The sequence below is a fragment of the Podarcis vaucheri genome, assembly GCF_965113315.1.
Source record: "Podarcis vaucheri genome assembly, chromosome: 3".
Classification (NCBI taxonomy): domain Eukaryota; kingdom Metazoa; phylum Chordata; class Lepidosauria; order Squamata; family Lacertidae; genus Podarcis; species Podarcis vaucheri.
Genome location: NC_138761.1, coordinates 99,708,953 through 99,724,442, shown reverse-complemented (window position 1 = coordinate 99,724,442; position 15,490 = coordinate 99,708,953). Strand labels below are relative to the sequence as shown.

The 15,490-nt window shown below is 40.3% G+C and overlaps 1 protein-coding gene across 3 annotated transcripts in view; it reads right to left on the bottom strand.

The window, feature by feature from the left end:
- The window catches only part of PXDN (peroxidasin), a 70,217-nt gene that overhangs the window by 25,364 nt on the left and 29,363 nt on the right, over positions 1 to 15,490 (bottom strand). For 2 of the 3 annotated variants that reach the window (XR_014217577.1, XM_082215395.1), the window contains exons 4-11: positions 12,769 to 12,840; positions 8,699 to 8,770; positions 6,717 to 6,788; positions 5,107 to 5,276; positions 2,979 to 3,096; positions 2,317 to 2,486; positions 644 to 916; positions 404 to 520 (exon numbers count right to left, since the gene is read on the bottom strand). Coding sequence is in view for 2 of the 3 variants with exons in the window: in XM_082215395.1 (XP_082071521.1) it covers positions 404 to 520; positions 644 to 916; positions 2,317 to 2,486; positions 2,979 to 3,096; positions 5,107 to 5,276; positions 6,717 to 6,788; positions 8,699 to 8,770; positions 12,769 to 12,840 (1,064 nt within the window). In the remaining variant the exon portion in view is untranslated. The remainder of the gene's footprint in view (positions 1 to 403; positions 521 to 643; positions 917 to 2,316; positions 2,487 to 2,978; positions 3,097 to 5,106; positions 5,277 to 6,716; positions 6,789 to 8,698; positions 8,771 to 12,768; positions 12,841 to 15,490) is intronic. The other variant, XM_082215396.1, reaches the window with a different exon arrangement.

Sequence of the window (15,490 nt, the reverse complement as noted above, 5' to 3'; positions counted from 1 at the left end):
GGGCGGGTAGGAAGAGAGATTCAGAGGTAGGAGAGAGGTGGGAAGTTCTGTTGTACGAGGGAAATCTTCCTTGGATAAAGTCCTAAGCCTAGAAATCCTCCAAGTTAATCAAAAGACAAGAGCAACATGTGGGACAGAGGTAACTGATGGAGCAGCCAAAGAATGGAGACTATCTGGCCATACCCAATAATGACCAAATTCTCCTGAGGGGGCTCTTAAACCCCAACTCAAATGAGAGGTGAATTTTTGAAACTTTCTGTCACCAAGAACAACTGTTACTAGCAAAATCAGGGAAACTGAAATAGACATAATTTCTGCTAGATCACATAATGGCTTGAATTTTGCAAAAATGTATTAATTTTTTTCAAGGCGTACAGATTTCTCCCCAAATCTAAATTCTTACCTCCTTTAGTCCAGGCAATGACTGGCTGTGGGTATCCCTGGGCCTCACAAGGGAAGTCAACAGTTTGTCCCTCAATTACTATTCTGTCTTGAGGAGTCACAGTAAACTGAGGTACGGCTTTGTGATAAAGAGAAAATGGAAAAAGAGTCAGAATATATACTTCGGACTACCCCCCCCTCCAATAGCTCATGGAACCACAGAACATCAGTACTTTAGATTGTAGATCTAAACGCCACGTACCTTGAACAATGATAAATGCAGTCGCATGGATGCTATCGATGCTGTTGGTTGCAAAACAGGCATATTCTCCACCATCTTCCTGCTCCACGTTTTGGATGTAAAGCCCTCCTGACGGAGTTATGGTGATGCGCGGGTCACTTGGGAGAGGAGTTCTGTCCCCTTTAGTCCATGTGATCCGTGGCTGGGGGTGACCAGTTGCGCTGCATTCCAGGGTGACACTTTCTCCAACCAGTACCTCTGTATTTTGGGGGTGAATCACAAAGCTTGGCCTAGCTGTAACAAATGAAATAATGTTTAAGATACCCTCTGTGAACACCAGTATTCTGGCATTTAGAGAAATGAAATGAAAGAAATGTACACCCTTAAAAAGAAGTTGCTGTTTCGTATTGTTTTTCAGCGCCTTATTAAAATAAGGACATGGCTAGTCAACTTGGGTCATGTTCATTCCATGTATAAAAGCTGAGAAAGGAGAAATTTCAAGCACAACATGAGCAGACAGGAAAAAGCAAACTGAATTTTCCCTTGATCACAGTACAATGGTAGCTCGTGTTACATACCGTCCCTTTGCGAACACTTCGGGTTATGCGCTCCGCTAACCCGGAAGTAGGTCTCCTTGTTGTGAACTTTGCCCCGGGATGTGCTGTGGCAGCGGTGTGCGTGCAGTGGGAAACACCATTAGCGAAAGTGTACCTCATGTTACGAGCGGTTTCTGGTTACGCACAGACCTCTGGAACCAATTAAGTTCGTAACCGGAGGTACCACTGTAAAACTAGCAGTAGGCAATGTGATGGGGCCATAGGAGCCAACTCCTAGGGGCCATGGGGGGGGGCTCGGCCCCTGCATTAACTGACAAGTGAGATGCTGCTGCTTACTGAGGAGAGGGGGAACTGAGACGTGACACAGAGACTGACAAAGTGCAAATATAGCCACAGAAGCACCAGATTGATCCACCAGTACATTTCTACTGCCCCAACATCCCTGCCACCTTGGTCTCTCCTCCTCCTTCTCTGGAAGCAGTAGCAACACAGTCATCAGGAGGTCAGATGAGCACCGTTTCCCTGCCATACCCGCTGCAGTTGACTACAGTGGTACCTTGGGTTACATAAGTTTCAGGTTACAGACTCTGCTAACCCAGAAATAGTACCTCGGGTTAAGAACTTTGCTTCAGGATGAGAACAGAAATCGTGCAGCGGCAGCGGGAGGCCCCATTAGCTAAAGTGGTGCTTCAGGTTAAGAACAGTTTCAGGTTAAGAACAGACCTCCAGAACGAATTAAGTTCTTAACCCAAGGTACCACTGCACAGCTGTTTATCCCTGACTGTTTTTTCTTCCTGCAGCAGTTGTTCCTGGGAACTGAGTTCCACCAGGAGAAGTGCTCAGCTCCCACTCGCAAATAATGCACTTTAAATCTCACCCACCCCCTGTTATATAGGCCCTATACCATAGGGATATTATTATGTTATAGGGAATCTGGTGTGGCCCTAAATATTTCTGATTCCACACGACTTCTAAATTTACAAAATAAAAATAAAAGGAAGAGCCTGGTCAGGCTGTTTTGTGTGTTCTAGATCTTCAATGGGTCATGCAAATTATATTGTACTATTAAGCTTATCTCTTTGATTAAGAGGTATGCAACATAACATTTTAAAAAAATGGCATTAGAATTCTACACACCTGGTGAACCAAAGTAGCGTAGAGTCACTTCTTGAGTTTTCACTTCTCCTGCCACATTTTTGGCCATGCACTGGTAAATGCCCTGGTCAGTCTCTTGAGTGTTCTGAATCATCAGCGTGCCATCATCGAGCAAGTTCAAACGGGAATCCGTTTTCATACTGAGCTCATTACTATGGAGAGAGAAAACCGTGGGACTAAGAACCTTTAATTTATAAGTATTCTAAAAAATTACCCCCAAAAAACTGAGCATGAATTTGTTCAGTGCGTTGTGTATGCAGGCCCTCACAGAACTGTATAAAAGGAAAAGATTCCAAGGATCATCTAGTTCTGCAGGAATCGCAGCTAAACTCAAATGCAAACAGTTTTTGCAAGTGATCTGATGTTGGTCAATGAACTCTTGAGTCTACACAGAGAAAATTATTTTCTAATAATAATAATAATAATAATAATAATAATAATAATAATAATAATAAATGTTATTTATACCCCACCCTCGGGCTCAGGGCGGCTAACACCCGATATAAAAACAAACTAATTGAAATACAACTTAAAAACAAGATTAAAATACAACATTAAAACATTAAAATACAGCCTCATTTAAATGGAAATCAAAAACTTTTTTGGGGGGATGAAAATGTCAAGTCTTCACCAAGCAGTCTTACTTGTTTCGAAGCCATATAATTTCTGGTTTGGGATTGCCTTCAGCTCTGCAAGTGAAGTAAACGGTATTCCCTGAGGTAACATCCACATCCTGAGGCTCTGACGTAATTCTTGGTCTCTCTGTATAATCAACAAAGCATTTTTTTTTAATGTGACTGAAAAATAAACTATGAATAGGTTAGCTCTTCCATTTTAACGTAAGGTATAAAAGATTAGTTCTCACAGATGAAGTTAGGTGCTGTGAACCTAAACACTATTAAGCATAACATCAGTTATTATTTTAGGCTAATAATAAAGTTTTAATATATATTAACAAAAAAGTTTGCAGTACGAAGATCAATATGCCATGCATTGCACAATTTCTTTAATGTCTCCTTCTAAGAACAATTTTAAAAAATGCAGTGTCATACGTAGTACAGCTGTCTTAAATAACTGTACCTCCAAGAGTCTTCAGACTTTCAATGCAATGACAGAAAAACCGTCGAGGTAAAAAGAACCACATGAGGCATCATTTAAAATACATAACAGTAGACCTTCACAGCTTGCTGAACACAATACTTTGTTCTGCTGGAGCAGAACAAAGGCCTAACTCACTTTTCTCATTCTGTTCTCACAGTGCCGAAGCAAACGCTTATGGGTAGCCACAAACTCAGACATCAACTATGTTATGTCAGGAGCCTGACAATACTCTTGTTTTTGCAGTCCCAAGCAGGCAGCCAGAACAGGTTGTTTATTAAGTCCAACGGGCCACATGGCTGGCTTGGTTTGATGGTTCAAAAGTCACGCAGGACTGGCTTAAAAGTATCCTGTATCTCTTTCGAGGGTTTTAATTTCAGCTCTGCCGTGTTATGTGTATCAACGCCACATGAATGTTTGGCTGCTTGCCTAGAATTTCTATCCTCACATTTACTCAGCCGTCACACGACACGTGCAAATTTCCAAGCAAGATGCCCGAATCATATTTTCATTATTATAGGATGAAGTAGTAATTCACGGACATTTAAATACCCTTCCAACAATCCTTTCTGTTTCAAGATGTGTGTTTTTTTAAAGAAAGGTTTATTGCATTGGGCAGTATCCAATGATGTACATAGTTCTGTTGACACAAGGACCTCTGGCTGAGCACTGGCGTTTCCACCTGACTCTCTACCCTCAATCTGTTCTGAGGTCTCTCCCAACCCTTTGGAAGGGAGGTAAGTCGAGCCCAGGAAGACTCTGTCTCTGGCTAGGGGACAGCCAGGAGGGGAGGAAAAGCATGCTTTCAGGGGCCAGTGACTTGAAGGCATTCCATGCCTCATGAAAACAAAGAAGACATTGGAAGAGCAGGATTGGACCAAATGATCCTCAAGGTCCCTTCTAACTCTACGACAGTATGATTCTATGATTTGGGGAGGGTGTGGGGGCACAAAGGGAGAGGAGATGGAGGGGAAGTTCCATTGTCCAAACAGAAATAGCAGAACCACTTTGTTGGAGATTGCCCATAGTTTTGTGGTTTATTGCTAACAAATGCCAAGAAGGGGCTGCCATACAGAATGGCGTGCTTTCATAATGCAACAAATATATGAGGATGAGTCAGGAATCAATGGAGTAGAGAGATCCCAGGAAACAATTAAATTGTTTATTGTTAATATGAAGTGCACATGGCATGATGTAAGGTAAAGGTAAAGGGACCCCTGACCATTAGGTCCAGTCGTGATCGACTCTGGGGTTGCGGCACTCATCTTGCTTTATTGGCCGAGGGAGCCGGCGTACAGCTTCCGGGTCATGTGGCCAGCATGACTAAGCCACTTCTGGTGAAACAGAGCAGGGCACGGAAACGGCGTTTACCTTCCTGCCGGAGCGACACCTATTTATCTACCTGCACTTTGACGTGCTTTCGAACTGCTAGGAGCAGGGACTGAGCAACGGGAGCTCACCCCATCGCAGGGATTCGAACCGCCAACCTTCTGATTGGCAAGTCCTAGGCTCTGTGGTTTAACCCACAGCGCCACCCGCGTCCCATGGGCAAGATGTCCTTCTCAACAAAATTTAGATATCATTCCCATCCACCCCGGAAACAGACAGATGGAGGCAAATTTACACACACACACACACACACACACACACACACAATCAATCAATCCATCTTACCACAGTTAAGTTCTTCTGGTGTTATTGTGGCCACTGATCTTCCCTGGATTCTCCTTGGATATTCACAAGTAGCTGCAGCTTGCGCATTACCGGACTCTGCATATGTCTTCAGCAAATCTGCTAGCCACAGTATTTCACAGTCACAGTGAAGTGCATTTGAATCCAGACGCCTGGACAAAACAACAAACTGTACATATTAATGAAATCAAGCATGACACGTACGTACTGTGAGATGCTGTAACACTATGCAGAATGCTAGTGGGAAACCTGAAAGCCAGGAGATCCTAATTTCATTGGAGCCAGTTAAAAGTGAACCGCGACCCTTCAAGCTACGAACCTTGTATTGAATGAAGCAGTCTTTACTTGAAGAAAATTTGAGAGACAAAGGTTACTCTGCATCAGACTTCAGTCAGTTGCTACAACCTGAGTGCAATTAATCAAGGGGTGTGTTTAGTGAAGGATTGGGGGGGGGGCTAAGAGACAATTTGAAACAACAGTATTTAAAACTCTGGTGTTGCTGAGGTCCAGCTGGGATAAAATGGAATGTTGCAGCGGTAAGTTAAAATGCTGCCACTGATTCCAAATCTCCTCCCCACCCAACTCCATTTCCCCATCAAATGACACACAGATATTATTACTTGTTATTTCTCTTAAGATTAATAAACTGTGCTTTTATACTAAATTTCCTTTTTTTCTGTGTATATTGTAATGTTTTATTGTTGCTATGGCCATCGGCTGATGCGAATAAAGTTTTATCTATCTATCTTAAGATTAATAAACTTAAATGGTGCAGTTTTGAGATACACGAAGAAACCACCTCCTTCTGTTGTTATATTAATAAAACACAATGTGGTGAGTGACTAAAATAATAATAATAATTAAAAAAAAAGAGGATCCGCCAAGATTTTTAAAAGCTGTCATTATTCAGTCTACACACTAGAAGCTCATAATTGTCAAGATAAAACATGTAAAACTAGAGGTTAATTTATTTCCTTCTCCAGATGAAGCAAGGTGAAATGAAGATACGATAGGAAGAGTTCAGGCTAATGTTTAGCAGTGACTCCTGTAAAAAAAATTACGACCCTGGTCCACAGTTTACTCAATTAATGGCAACAGCACCATTACTCACTGCACTGGAATACAGGAAATTGGTTTTGGGAAAGAAACAGATGTGATGAGAGAGAGAGCAAGTTACTGAGACAGATCTGCAATCTTTATATTTACCAGGAATCTGTGCTAGTGGTCGTGAATGAATTGTCAATTACAACAGGTATTCTCTCTCTCTCTCTCTCTCTCTCTCTCTCTCTCTCTCTCTCTCTCTCTCTCTGTTTAAGATAATAGATACCTTTCCTCATTTGTAGCACCAAAGGTCAGAAAAACAGGAAGGGGCTTGCTCAGGAGCCAAATGTGTATTATCTGCTGAACACTGAGATTCTGTACCTAGCACAAATCTAGCTTAGAATACTGGCAGGTCAACAATGAGGTAGATACTGCCTCTATCAATAGTTACCACCTGAAAATGGCTTATAAATACAAGACCTTTAAAGAGTATAGAGTTAGTTGACAGAAGATTAAGTACAATTTTAAAGGGGGAAAGGAAATTTACTTACAGTCGTTTCATAGATTCCAAGTGACTAAATGTCCCGGGAATTAAATGGGATATTCTGTTGTTATGTAAAAATCTGTTGAAATATTGCATTTACTAATTAGCGGTTTGAATGCCTTATACCAGTCTTTCCCCAGTCTAGCATGCTTCCTATGTACTCCTTTTTTAAAAAAAACATGTTGATGTATTTGTTGCTGCATATCATTGTATTTTTATAAGTAATGACCCAATATTCCTGTTAATGACTATAAAATACGTTCGAAGGCTGAGGGCATCTGGAAAAAATGTAAGTAATGATGCAATTCAATCTAATGGAAGTTTTAACTAGTAAATTGAGATTTACCCTCAAGTAAGTGCAGGGCTGTTGCCAGATTTTAGGGGGCTTTGGACAAAGTATCCACCAAGTGTGGTATCTAGCAAAGTAGTTCTGCTAGCAAAAGGACTTCCACTTGTGCAATGGAACTTCCTCTCTTCTCCTCAGGCACCCTCCTCAAAACTGGTTTGGTGGGGTGAAGAACTCCCAGAACAGATTTAGGGGGCACACGGAAATCCTTACTTCTGTGCAGCCAGAAGCCCTTACACTACCTTGTCTGCGCACAAGGGCACTGCTTCTCAATCTCTTGCAGCCTCCATTTCTCTCAGCCTTGTTCTTGCAGTTTGTTCCCTGTCTCTCTGCTCCCACTTCCAGCTGTGCCCCTCACCCCCGCCAGTTTCTCCCACCCTGCCAACCAGGCATGCTGCGCCCTGCCAGTTGGAAGACCAAGCCGAGAGGAAAGGGAACTAGGCTGCGTAATCATAAAGTGTAGTTCCTTTCTCACTTCCACTCAGCTCCATTTTAAAAATGGTAGCCGATTGCCTAGGCAGCGGTTGCCAAGATCTCAACAGAAACTGTGCTTGGAGATACTTGAGTGGATTTTAAACTGCAATTTATTTCCTTTCCACTGAAAAATCCAAATTGCACTTTTGCCGCGAGATTAGCAGCAGGCTGGGTGGCCAGCCTAGGGTCAATCCAGGTTGGTGGGTGGGTGTGGGAGAGAGAAAGAGACCAATTTGTTCACACCCTCTCTCAAGAACAGTGGCTACAGGGACTTGGACTTCAGTTCCAATGTCCAAAGCACAGCAGTGCTACTGCACAGAATTTCTTCCCAGGGAAAACTATATATACTGAGGCTACATTTTACTTAGGGCTTATCCAGATGGCAGCTTCCTTACTAGCTAATTCAGCACGGAGTAAAAGAGAGGTTCCAAACAGCATGGCGGCTTTGTGCTTTGAACTTGGGCTGTGTACAGTGGTGCCCCGCAAGATGAATGCCTCGCAAGACGGAAAACCCGCTAGACGAAAGGGTTTTCCGTTTTTGAGCTGCTTCGCAAGACGATTTTCCCTATGGGCTTGCTTTGCAAGATGAAAACGTTTTGCAAGTGTTCCGATTTTTTCCCCGCTTGTCCCCCCCTTTTCTAATCCGCTAAGCCGCCAATAGCCTTTTAGCCGCTAATCCGCTAAGCCTTTAATAGCCGCTAATAGCCTTTTAGCCGCTAATCCGCTAAGCCTTTAATAGCCGCTAAGCCTTTAATAGCCGCTAAACCGCTAATCCGCTAAGCCGCTAATAGGGTTGCTTCGCAAGACGAAAAAACCGCTAGACGAAGAGACTCGCGGAACGGATTAATTTCGTCTTGCGAGGCACCACTGTACACACTAATGGCTTGAAACACAGCCAGGTGGTTCTTTTTCTCAAGCCAGATCAGTGCTGCTTTAGGTAAAAACGCATCGAAATGAAGCCTTTCTTAAGAGACAACAAGACAAATATAGATTGTGGCTAACGTCACGCGTACACCGCTTCCCAAAGCAGAAGTGAGAGCACCTGGATGTTGAGTAAATGGGGCTGTGTACGCTGTCTAGGATTATAAGGAGTCGCCATGGGGACTGTCATCCTCCATGGGAGGGGAAGCTGCCATCTGGAAGAGGGAGGAAACAAAAATAAAACTTACAATCTTTCAAGTTTGGGAAGATGGGTAAAGGATTCTGGTTCCAATGTTTCAATTTGATTAAAGTGCAGGTACCTGTTGGGGAAGAGGAAGGGAAGTAAGACAACACAGAAACACAGTGTGCTTCATAAAGGGTCCCAAATCAGCTGCTTTAAAAATAAATAAATGTGTACAAGTACGGTAACTTGGATCCTATGGCCATCCTGCATTAAACAGAAAGTCCAAGCCTTTATACAACAGGTGGTGCACATGAGCCACTAATGCAGTACAAATTATCAGGTAGGATCAATATATACATATCTATATATCTATATCTATCTATCATCTATCTCTATCTCTATAGATATATCACGGAGATTCAGAACATTTCAGAACACGCCTATGAATAACATTATATTAAAGGATAATGTTTGGACGTGATGTCATATTTTCGTTTATTAAGCATAGGGGGCTGGATTCAACCAAGTTGTTGGGCAACAAGTCCTGCTAACACAGCAGAACTTAACCCCTTTCCCCCTCCATGCACCCTCTCCAAATCTGTTTGCTTTTGACAGCATTCCCATATATATGAGCTCTTAACTGATTCATGAACTTACTAGTCCTCAAATCAGAATGAAAGAAAAAGGGGGGAAAAGATGATTGCTTTGTGATTAATGTTTCCATCCACGAAATATAACATATGCTTTATCTACAGCAGACATCTTTCTCCTGTAAACAAACTACCACTTACCTTAGCATACATTGTTTACATGAAATAGTTAAGAAATACAATTCTACATTTGTTCTCCAATGAGAAACTTTCAGCTCAAATTTAAACCTAAAAAAATAAATGCGGTCATTATGCACACATGCAGCAGACCCACTTATGATCATGTGGCACAGCAATGCCTGGGATACAGAAATGGGGCCATTTTAACCTTCTACAAAACACTGATACAGGAAATAAATGTTTACGTCCAATATGAGCTACGGCATGCAGTTCAATTTCACATTACATGCTTCTTTCATTCCTATTTTGGTGAGCACTAGAACAGGGTAGTACCTGACATCCATTTCCAGCACCGTCACTTAAATGATCTTTGGCCACAAGACTGGGATTAAGAGTAACTTCTCTGTTTATACTAATGACTAGAGTAGGAATGTTGTCCTTACAAGTATGGAAAAGGCAGAACATTCTACTAGTCATATTCTCAACCTTCAAAGTTACACAAAAACACACCCAGAAGTAATGACAGCTGTTTGGAAATATCTGTAAGCCTTTTAAGCTATTTTATATACATTTTACTACTACTTTCTTTTGAAATATTGCACCCCTAAGAATTTTGCACCCATGGCAATTGCTCTCATAACCCCCGCCCACACTACGCCACTGGACGTAAGCAAATGTGTTATTCTGTGATTAATATTCTACCAGTAATGAACCAAGGATATGTTGCAATAACAGAGAACAATAAAAGTTACATCATTCTTTGTACAGTGAAGAATCATTTTGCAGAAGAACAGGCAGAATCTACAGAGAAATGCTTCCACCACCACCCATTACAATGTACCTCCACCTGATATGTATGACAGTAAAAGCATGCAATTTTTAAAAGCATCATCATGCACCTTAAAACAGAAAAAGTTCAAAATAAAAAAAAAGAAAGGTGCGTGGTTCTACTTGGAGTAACAAAATCGTATGCTGTTCTGTACTTCACAATTAGGTACAACACTATTGATACAGGTAGTTAGCATCTGGGATCCCACTGATGTCACAACAGAAGTGCTTAGGAAATGGGAATGATGGTCTGATGTCACTTCTTAAATGAATGTCTGTGTGTAACTCTACGTCATGCTTGCAACCATACATCAAACTGCTGCATCAAATTTCATCACCAAGCTACAGCAAAGCTTCCTATTAAGCAGCTTCTGAAAACCTTAGCGCTGCATCAACACCACAGGAGTATGGCTATTATGAAAACTGATGTGTGTGTGTTAAAGAAAAGTTAATATATTACAACCAGACAACAATTTTGTCAAATTGGCATCATTTGAAATTCATGGAGAATATATCTATGGATGATGACCAGCTATGATAGCTAAACTGGAACCCTTATAATCAAAAGAAGTATCCTTCTGATTTAAAGATGAATAGGCAAATGGGGAGGCTATTTCCAACACATCTTGCTGACAAGATTCCCAGAGGTTTTGGCAGGCTACAATGACCCTTGGTCTGATCCAGCAAGTCAATTTCCTTCCTTCCTTCCTTCCTGTGCATAGACTCATGCACTGAATTATATTGACTTATGCCAATGGGATCTGAGTTGGAAGATTCAATCAATGTGATAAAACCCATTTTAAAATGAAGATATTTTCCTGCAACCTACTCAAGATGCTGTAAATTGTGTCTGTACAGCTTGACTTTCTTACTTTGACCACCACTAAAATGTCATTAAAAAGCATAAATATTTTATTCATTTATTTAATAGATTTCTATACCACCCCTTCAAAATACATAAAAATAAGAACAAAAATGTGGCATTAGGCATTCGTACAAACAAATACACACTGACAAAATATTTAACTACCACACCCAACAATTCTTTATGAGTTATTCTACAGAAATTCAGCTATATCTGATGGCATACTAATATAGCAGAATCATGCTGTTGTCTACTGCACAACTGAAGTTTAAAATGCTATGGCAGGGATGGGCAACTTGTGGCCTTCCACAAATCACTGGATTGTGGCTCCCAACATCCATGCTGCCTGGGACTGATGGAAGCTCATCAAACATACTGTACATAGTTAAATCTATAACTGAATCTATCACAGCACTAAGAACTATTGCGGTTTCACACACCCACAGCCAAAATGTACTCTTGTCCCCTTGAAATCCATAAGGAGTTTAGTTTTCTGTAGGTTACAGGGTGTGCTCCCCAGCCATATTTTTCTATATTTTGAGTTTTCCTCTGTTTGATGCAGGGTGGATAAAAATCAATGATTTTTTTTTTTTAATTTAAATCAGTTTTTTTAAAAAAATTAAATTGGATTTTTAAAATAAAATGCTTCGGGAGGAAAAATCTTTCTAAAGATAGTTTTCTATTTAAGTTACATTATAGTCCAAAGGCTATATATCAGCAAATAAGAATTTGTTTTAGGTTTTTCATGTGTGCTAAAACTCAGTCTGTTTTTTTTTAAAACAACAACACGTTTAACCACACCAGTTAACAAACATGGATACATATGCTATAATGTTATTGTTTTAAATAAATTGCTTAAATTGTTATTAAGGAAATGATTATTTTTCTCCTTCCAAGAAAGTACAGCAGAAAAGTTGTCCAAATATAAACTGTTAACTTATTAAACCTCACAATAATCTCATAATTATCTGTCTATGTATTTCTAGTAGTATAACCAAATCAGTAATTTTTGATATAACTGTAAAAACTACTCTGATAATTTATTACTCCAAAAATGAAACCTACATCTGGTTGTAAATATTAAGATTATACCAGCAAGAATGAGTCTTTCTGTTAAAAAAAGAAGATTTAAATCAAGCCTTAATGACTAGTGATTTAAATCAAGTCTTACAAATTAGTGATTTAAATCGATTTGATTTAACTCAAATCCACCCTGGTTTGATGAGCCAAAAGCATACCAAAATTAAATACTTTAATTGCAAAAAGTATAGGCTGGGGGGAAAAGCAGAACATAAATTCTACCTGGTTACATTGAGGCAATCAGAAGTTAAATCCACAAAATTCAAAACTGTAAAGTATTTGTAAGAAACAGAAGAACTGGATCCTAATACATGCTTTAATTCTTGTTGCTATACTTGAGTCTGCTCACGTTAAGTCATTATAAAGTGAACGGATAGCCTTGAGATGTAAATCACAAATACAATATGAACACAGACAGAATGAATTTCACAGACATGTTTTCTGCGTACCACTAATTGCAACCACGTTGGACTAGAAACCCATTCCGTGCAGACATGCAAGGCATGCAGGCAAGAAATGTCGACCCAAAACGTGCACTTTTTCTCTGAGGCAACCAAGCAGATGACAGCACAGAAGAGAAAAGGCACTTACAGTTGTTCTAGAGAGGCAAGTCCTTTAAATGCTTGCCTGTCAATTGACTGGATTTCATTCTTGTACAAATAGCTGAAACAAGAAACAATCAGTAATATTAGTATACACAAACGAGAGCTACATTAATGTGGGATGGAATTAAGGCGACACGTGAGGACAGTTTTCCAAATACATATTAGAAAGCAACAAAACAAGACATGTATACACACCAAAAACACTTTTCTTTTTAACTTGAGCATCTGCCTGCCATGGTCTCTGGAAGCCAAATAAGATTTTGTGCAGGATTTACGATGACACACCAAATAGATTTTGGTTCTTTTTGCTCTTCTGGAAATGTATCTCCACAGAATTCAATTGGCAGATCTGTGGAGCATCTTTAAAGGCATGAAATACAGCAATTGTCTTCTTCTCTATAGGACCACAGAAGTCTTGAGTGAAGCTAGAATGCATGGAATTATTGGAGAAGTATTTTTTTATTTTTACTGGACTGAGATAAACTATTATCGCAATTCTAGTTCAGTAATGTTTCTACCGATATTCGATTATCAGAAAGTGCTTCATTCCAGCCAAAGGATCATTCCTCCATTCTCACAAACACATTAGCAGATCAAAAATTATAGCCAAATGAATATACAACCCAAATGTATGAAACGCTGGTCCATCGGACTTTAATTAATTTAGCCCTTAAAACTCTCAAAAGCCACAAAACAAGGTAAATGTTACTGGGGAGGAGTTTTATAAGATCACTAACAAATTTGCTGGTACAGAGACCTCTTATTTAACGATTAATTTCGAAAAGAGTTTGTTGTGTAGAAGAGATTTCAGCAGGTACACCTGCTAAAACTTATTGTTCTACACAACAAATAAAGGTGTAGCAACTCGATCCTCTTTTGCATCCAACCACCCTAATTTGTAATAGACTACATCACAGGGATATGTGCAAACCTCTTGCTAAATAGCCACAGACATAAGATGGAAACTGACAGGTTAAAAAATGTCACTCCAGACACAGAAAAGAGGACAGCGCGACTGAGACTTTCCCTTCATATGTTAACTTGAGCCATTGTTCAGACACCAGAGAATGATTCTCACACCCACACAGAGAATGCATAAAACTACATAAAAGCTGCATGCCATCTTACATACCAGTACACTAAACTGTACTTTCCAGAAATGAAAGTTTTTGTTAAGCTTCTGTCTTGCTTCTTGAACACTTTCAATACACTCACAGTGTGCTTTTGGGGGGCACAGCATGTATTTTTCAATCTCCCTCTTCTCTTAGGCAGGTTATTAAAATGCTTCTGTCTTAAGATAGTTAATTAAGCATTTAACTGAAGGGGCTTTTTTCTTCAGGCAACTGGGATACAGCAGTAGCTCCTATTTAAGCCTCCATCTAAGAATGACAGCTGCTGAACCAACACCTGAGTTCTGTTCTTACGGAGTCTCCAGCCTCAGCCCTTCACAGAGCTGTCCAGGGTACCACCAAAGCCTTGTCTTGTCTCTGTACTCTTTAGGATATTGCTCAAGAGAGAACAGTTACCATGCATAAAGCCCTAGCCAAGGCTTTTCCCCCCAGCTGGAACTCACTGGAACTCAGTTCCAGCACATCTCAGGTGGGCGCCATTACCATTATAAGAGAAAAAGGGAGGCATTCATGATGATTTCTGGCACTTCTTTTTCTAGAAAAATTGCACTTTATCATTTCTATAACATACTAAATTAGCAACATACTTTATCTTACTTGTGATAAGAACAGCCCTATGAGTTGGGTCACTATCAGTTCAACCATCAAAAAGATTTTAAATTTCCTGATCACAGAACTTTAAAAGTCTAATTTGCAACAGAACCTTGAGTCGTTCAGCTGTGTCCTTAGGCCTTTCAAAAGCTACATGTTTCCTAGTGTTTTCAAGTTCTATCAATCAAACAAATTTTACAGGTCGGTTAGGTCATAGCAAGGAAAACAAAGCGATGGCTAGTCCTATGCAATGATCTTTGTCACTAATAACTGCTTCTGGATATCTTATGGACAGTAACCCGCAGGATAAACTATCCTCTGTTTCTAGATCTGACACTGACTGCCACAGGGCTAAGGGGGGGGGGATATAAACTGCCACCTTCACAGTTGCAACCTTAGCTTCATTGGATAATTGACCAGGGTCAAATAACAGGCAGTCAACTGACCGGTACGATAATCCTATTTGTACTAGTTTCTTTGTTATTTCACAGAGGAAGCCAAACCTCTGCCAGTTCACCGTTCTTCTAATATTTAACTAGCAACATTATGGGTGCTATGAGTATATTAATACACAAATATTTCTTGTTTCACAGAACTGCTACCATTCAAGAAGAGTAATCAGGGTGTCAAAGGTACCTTGTGCCTAAGAACACAATACATAATTTCTTTCCCCATCTACTAAAACAGGGATGTCCAACAGTTAGATTGCAATATACTGGTAGACCCCCGGAAGGTTTTGGTAGATTGCGGTCGATTGCCAGGTCCCTTTCTGGTCCCACCCCTAAGAAAAGCTCAACAACTTTGCCCTGCATCCCCAGAAAGGTGGTAGATCGGTAGATCACTGGCAGTTTTTAATTCTGTGAGTAGATCGCAGTCTCTTGGGAGTTGGCTACCCCTGTACTAAAACATTGGAATGTCCTTACAACACTACGAGGAACGTACACGGTCTGTTTCTTTTGATTTATACCTCCAGTAGACAAATTACGT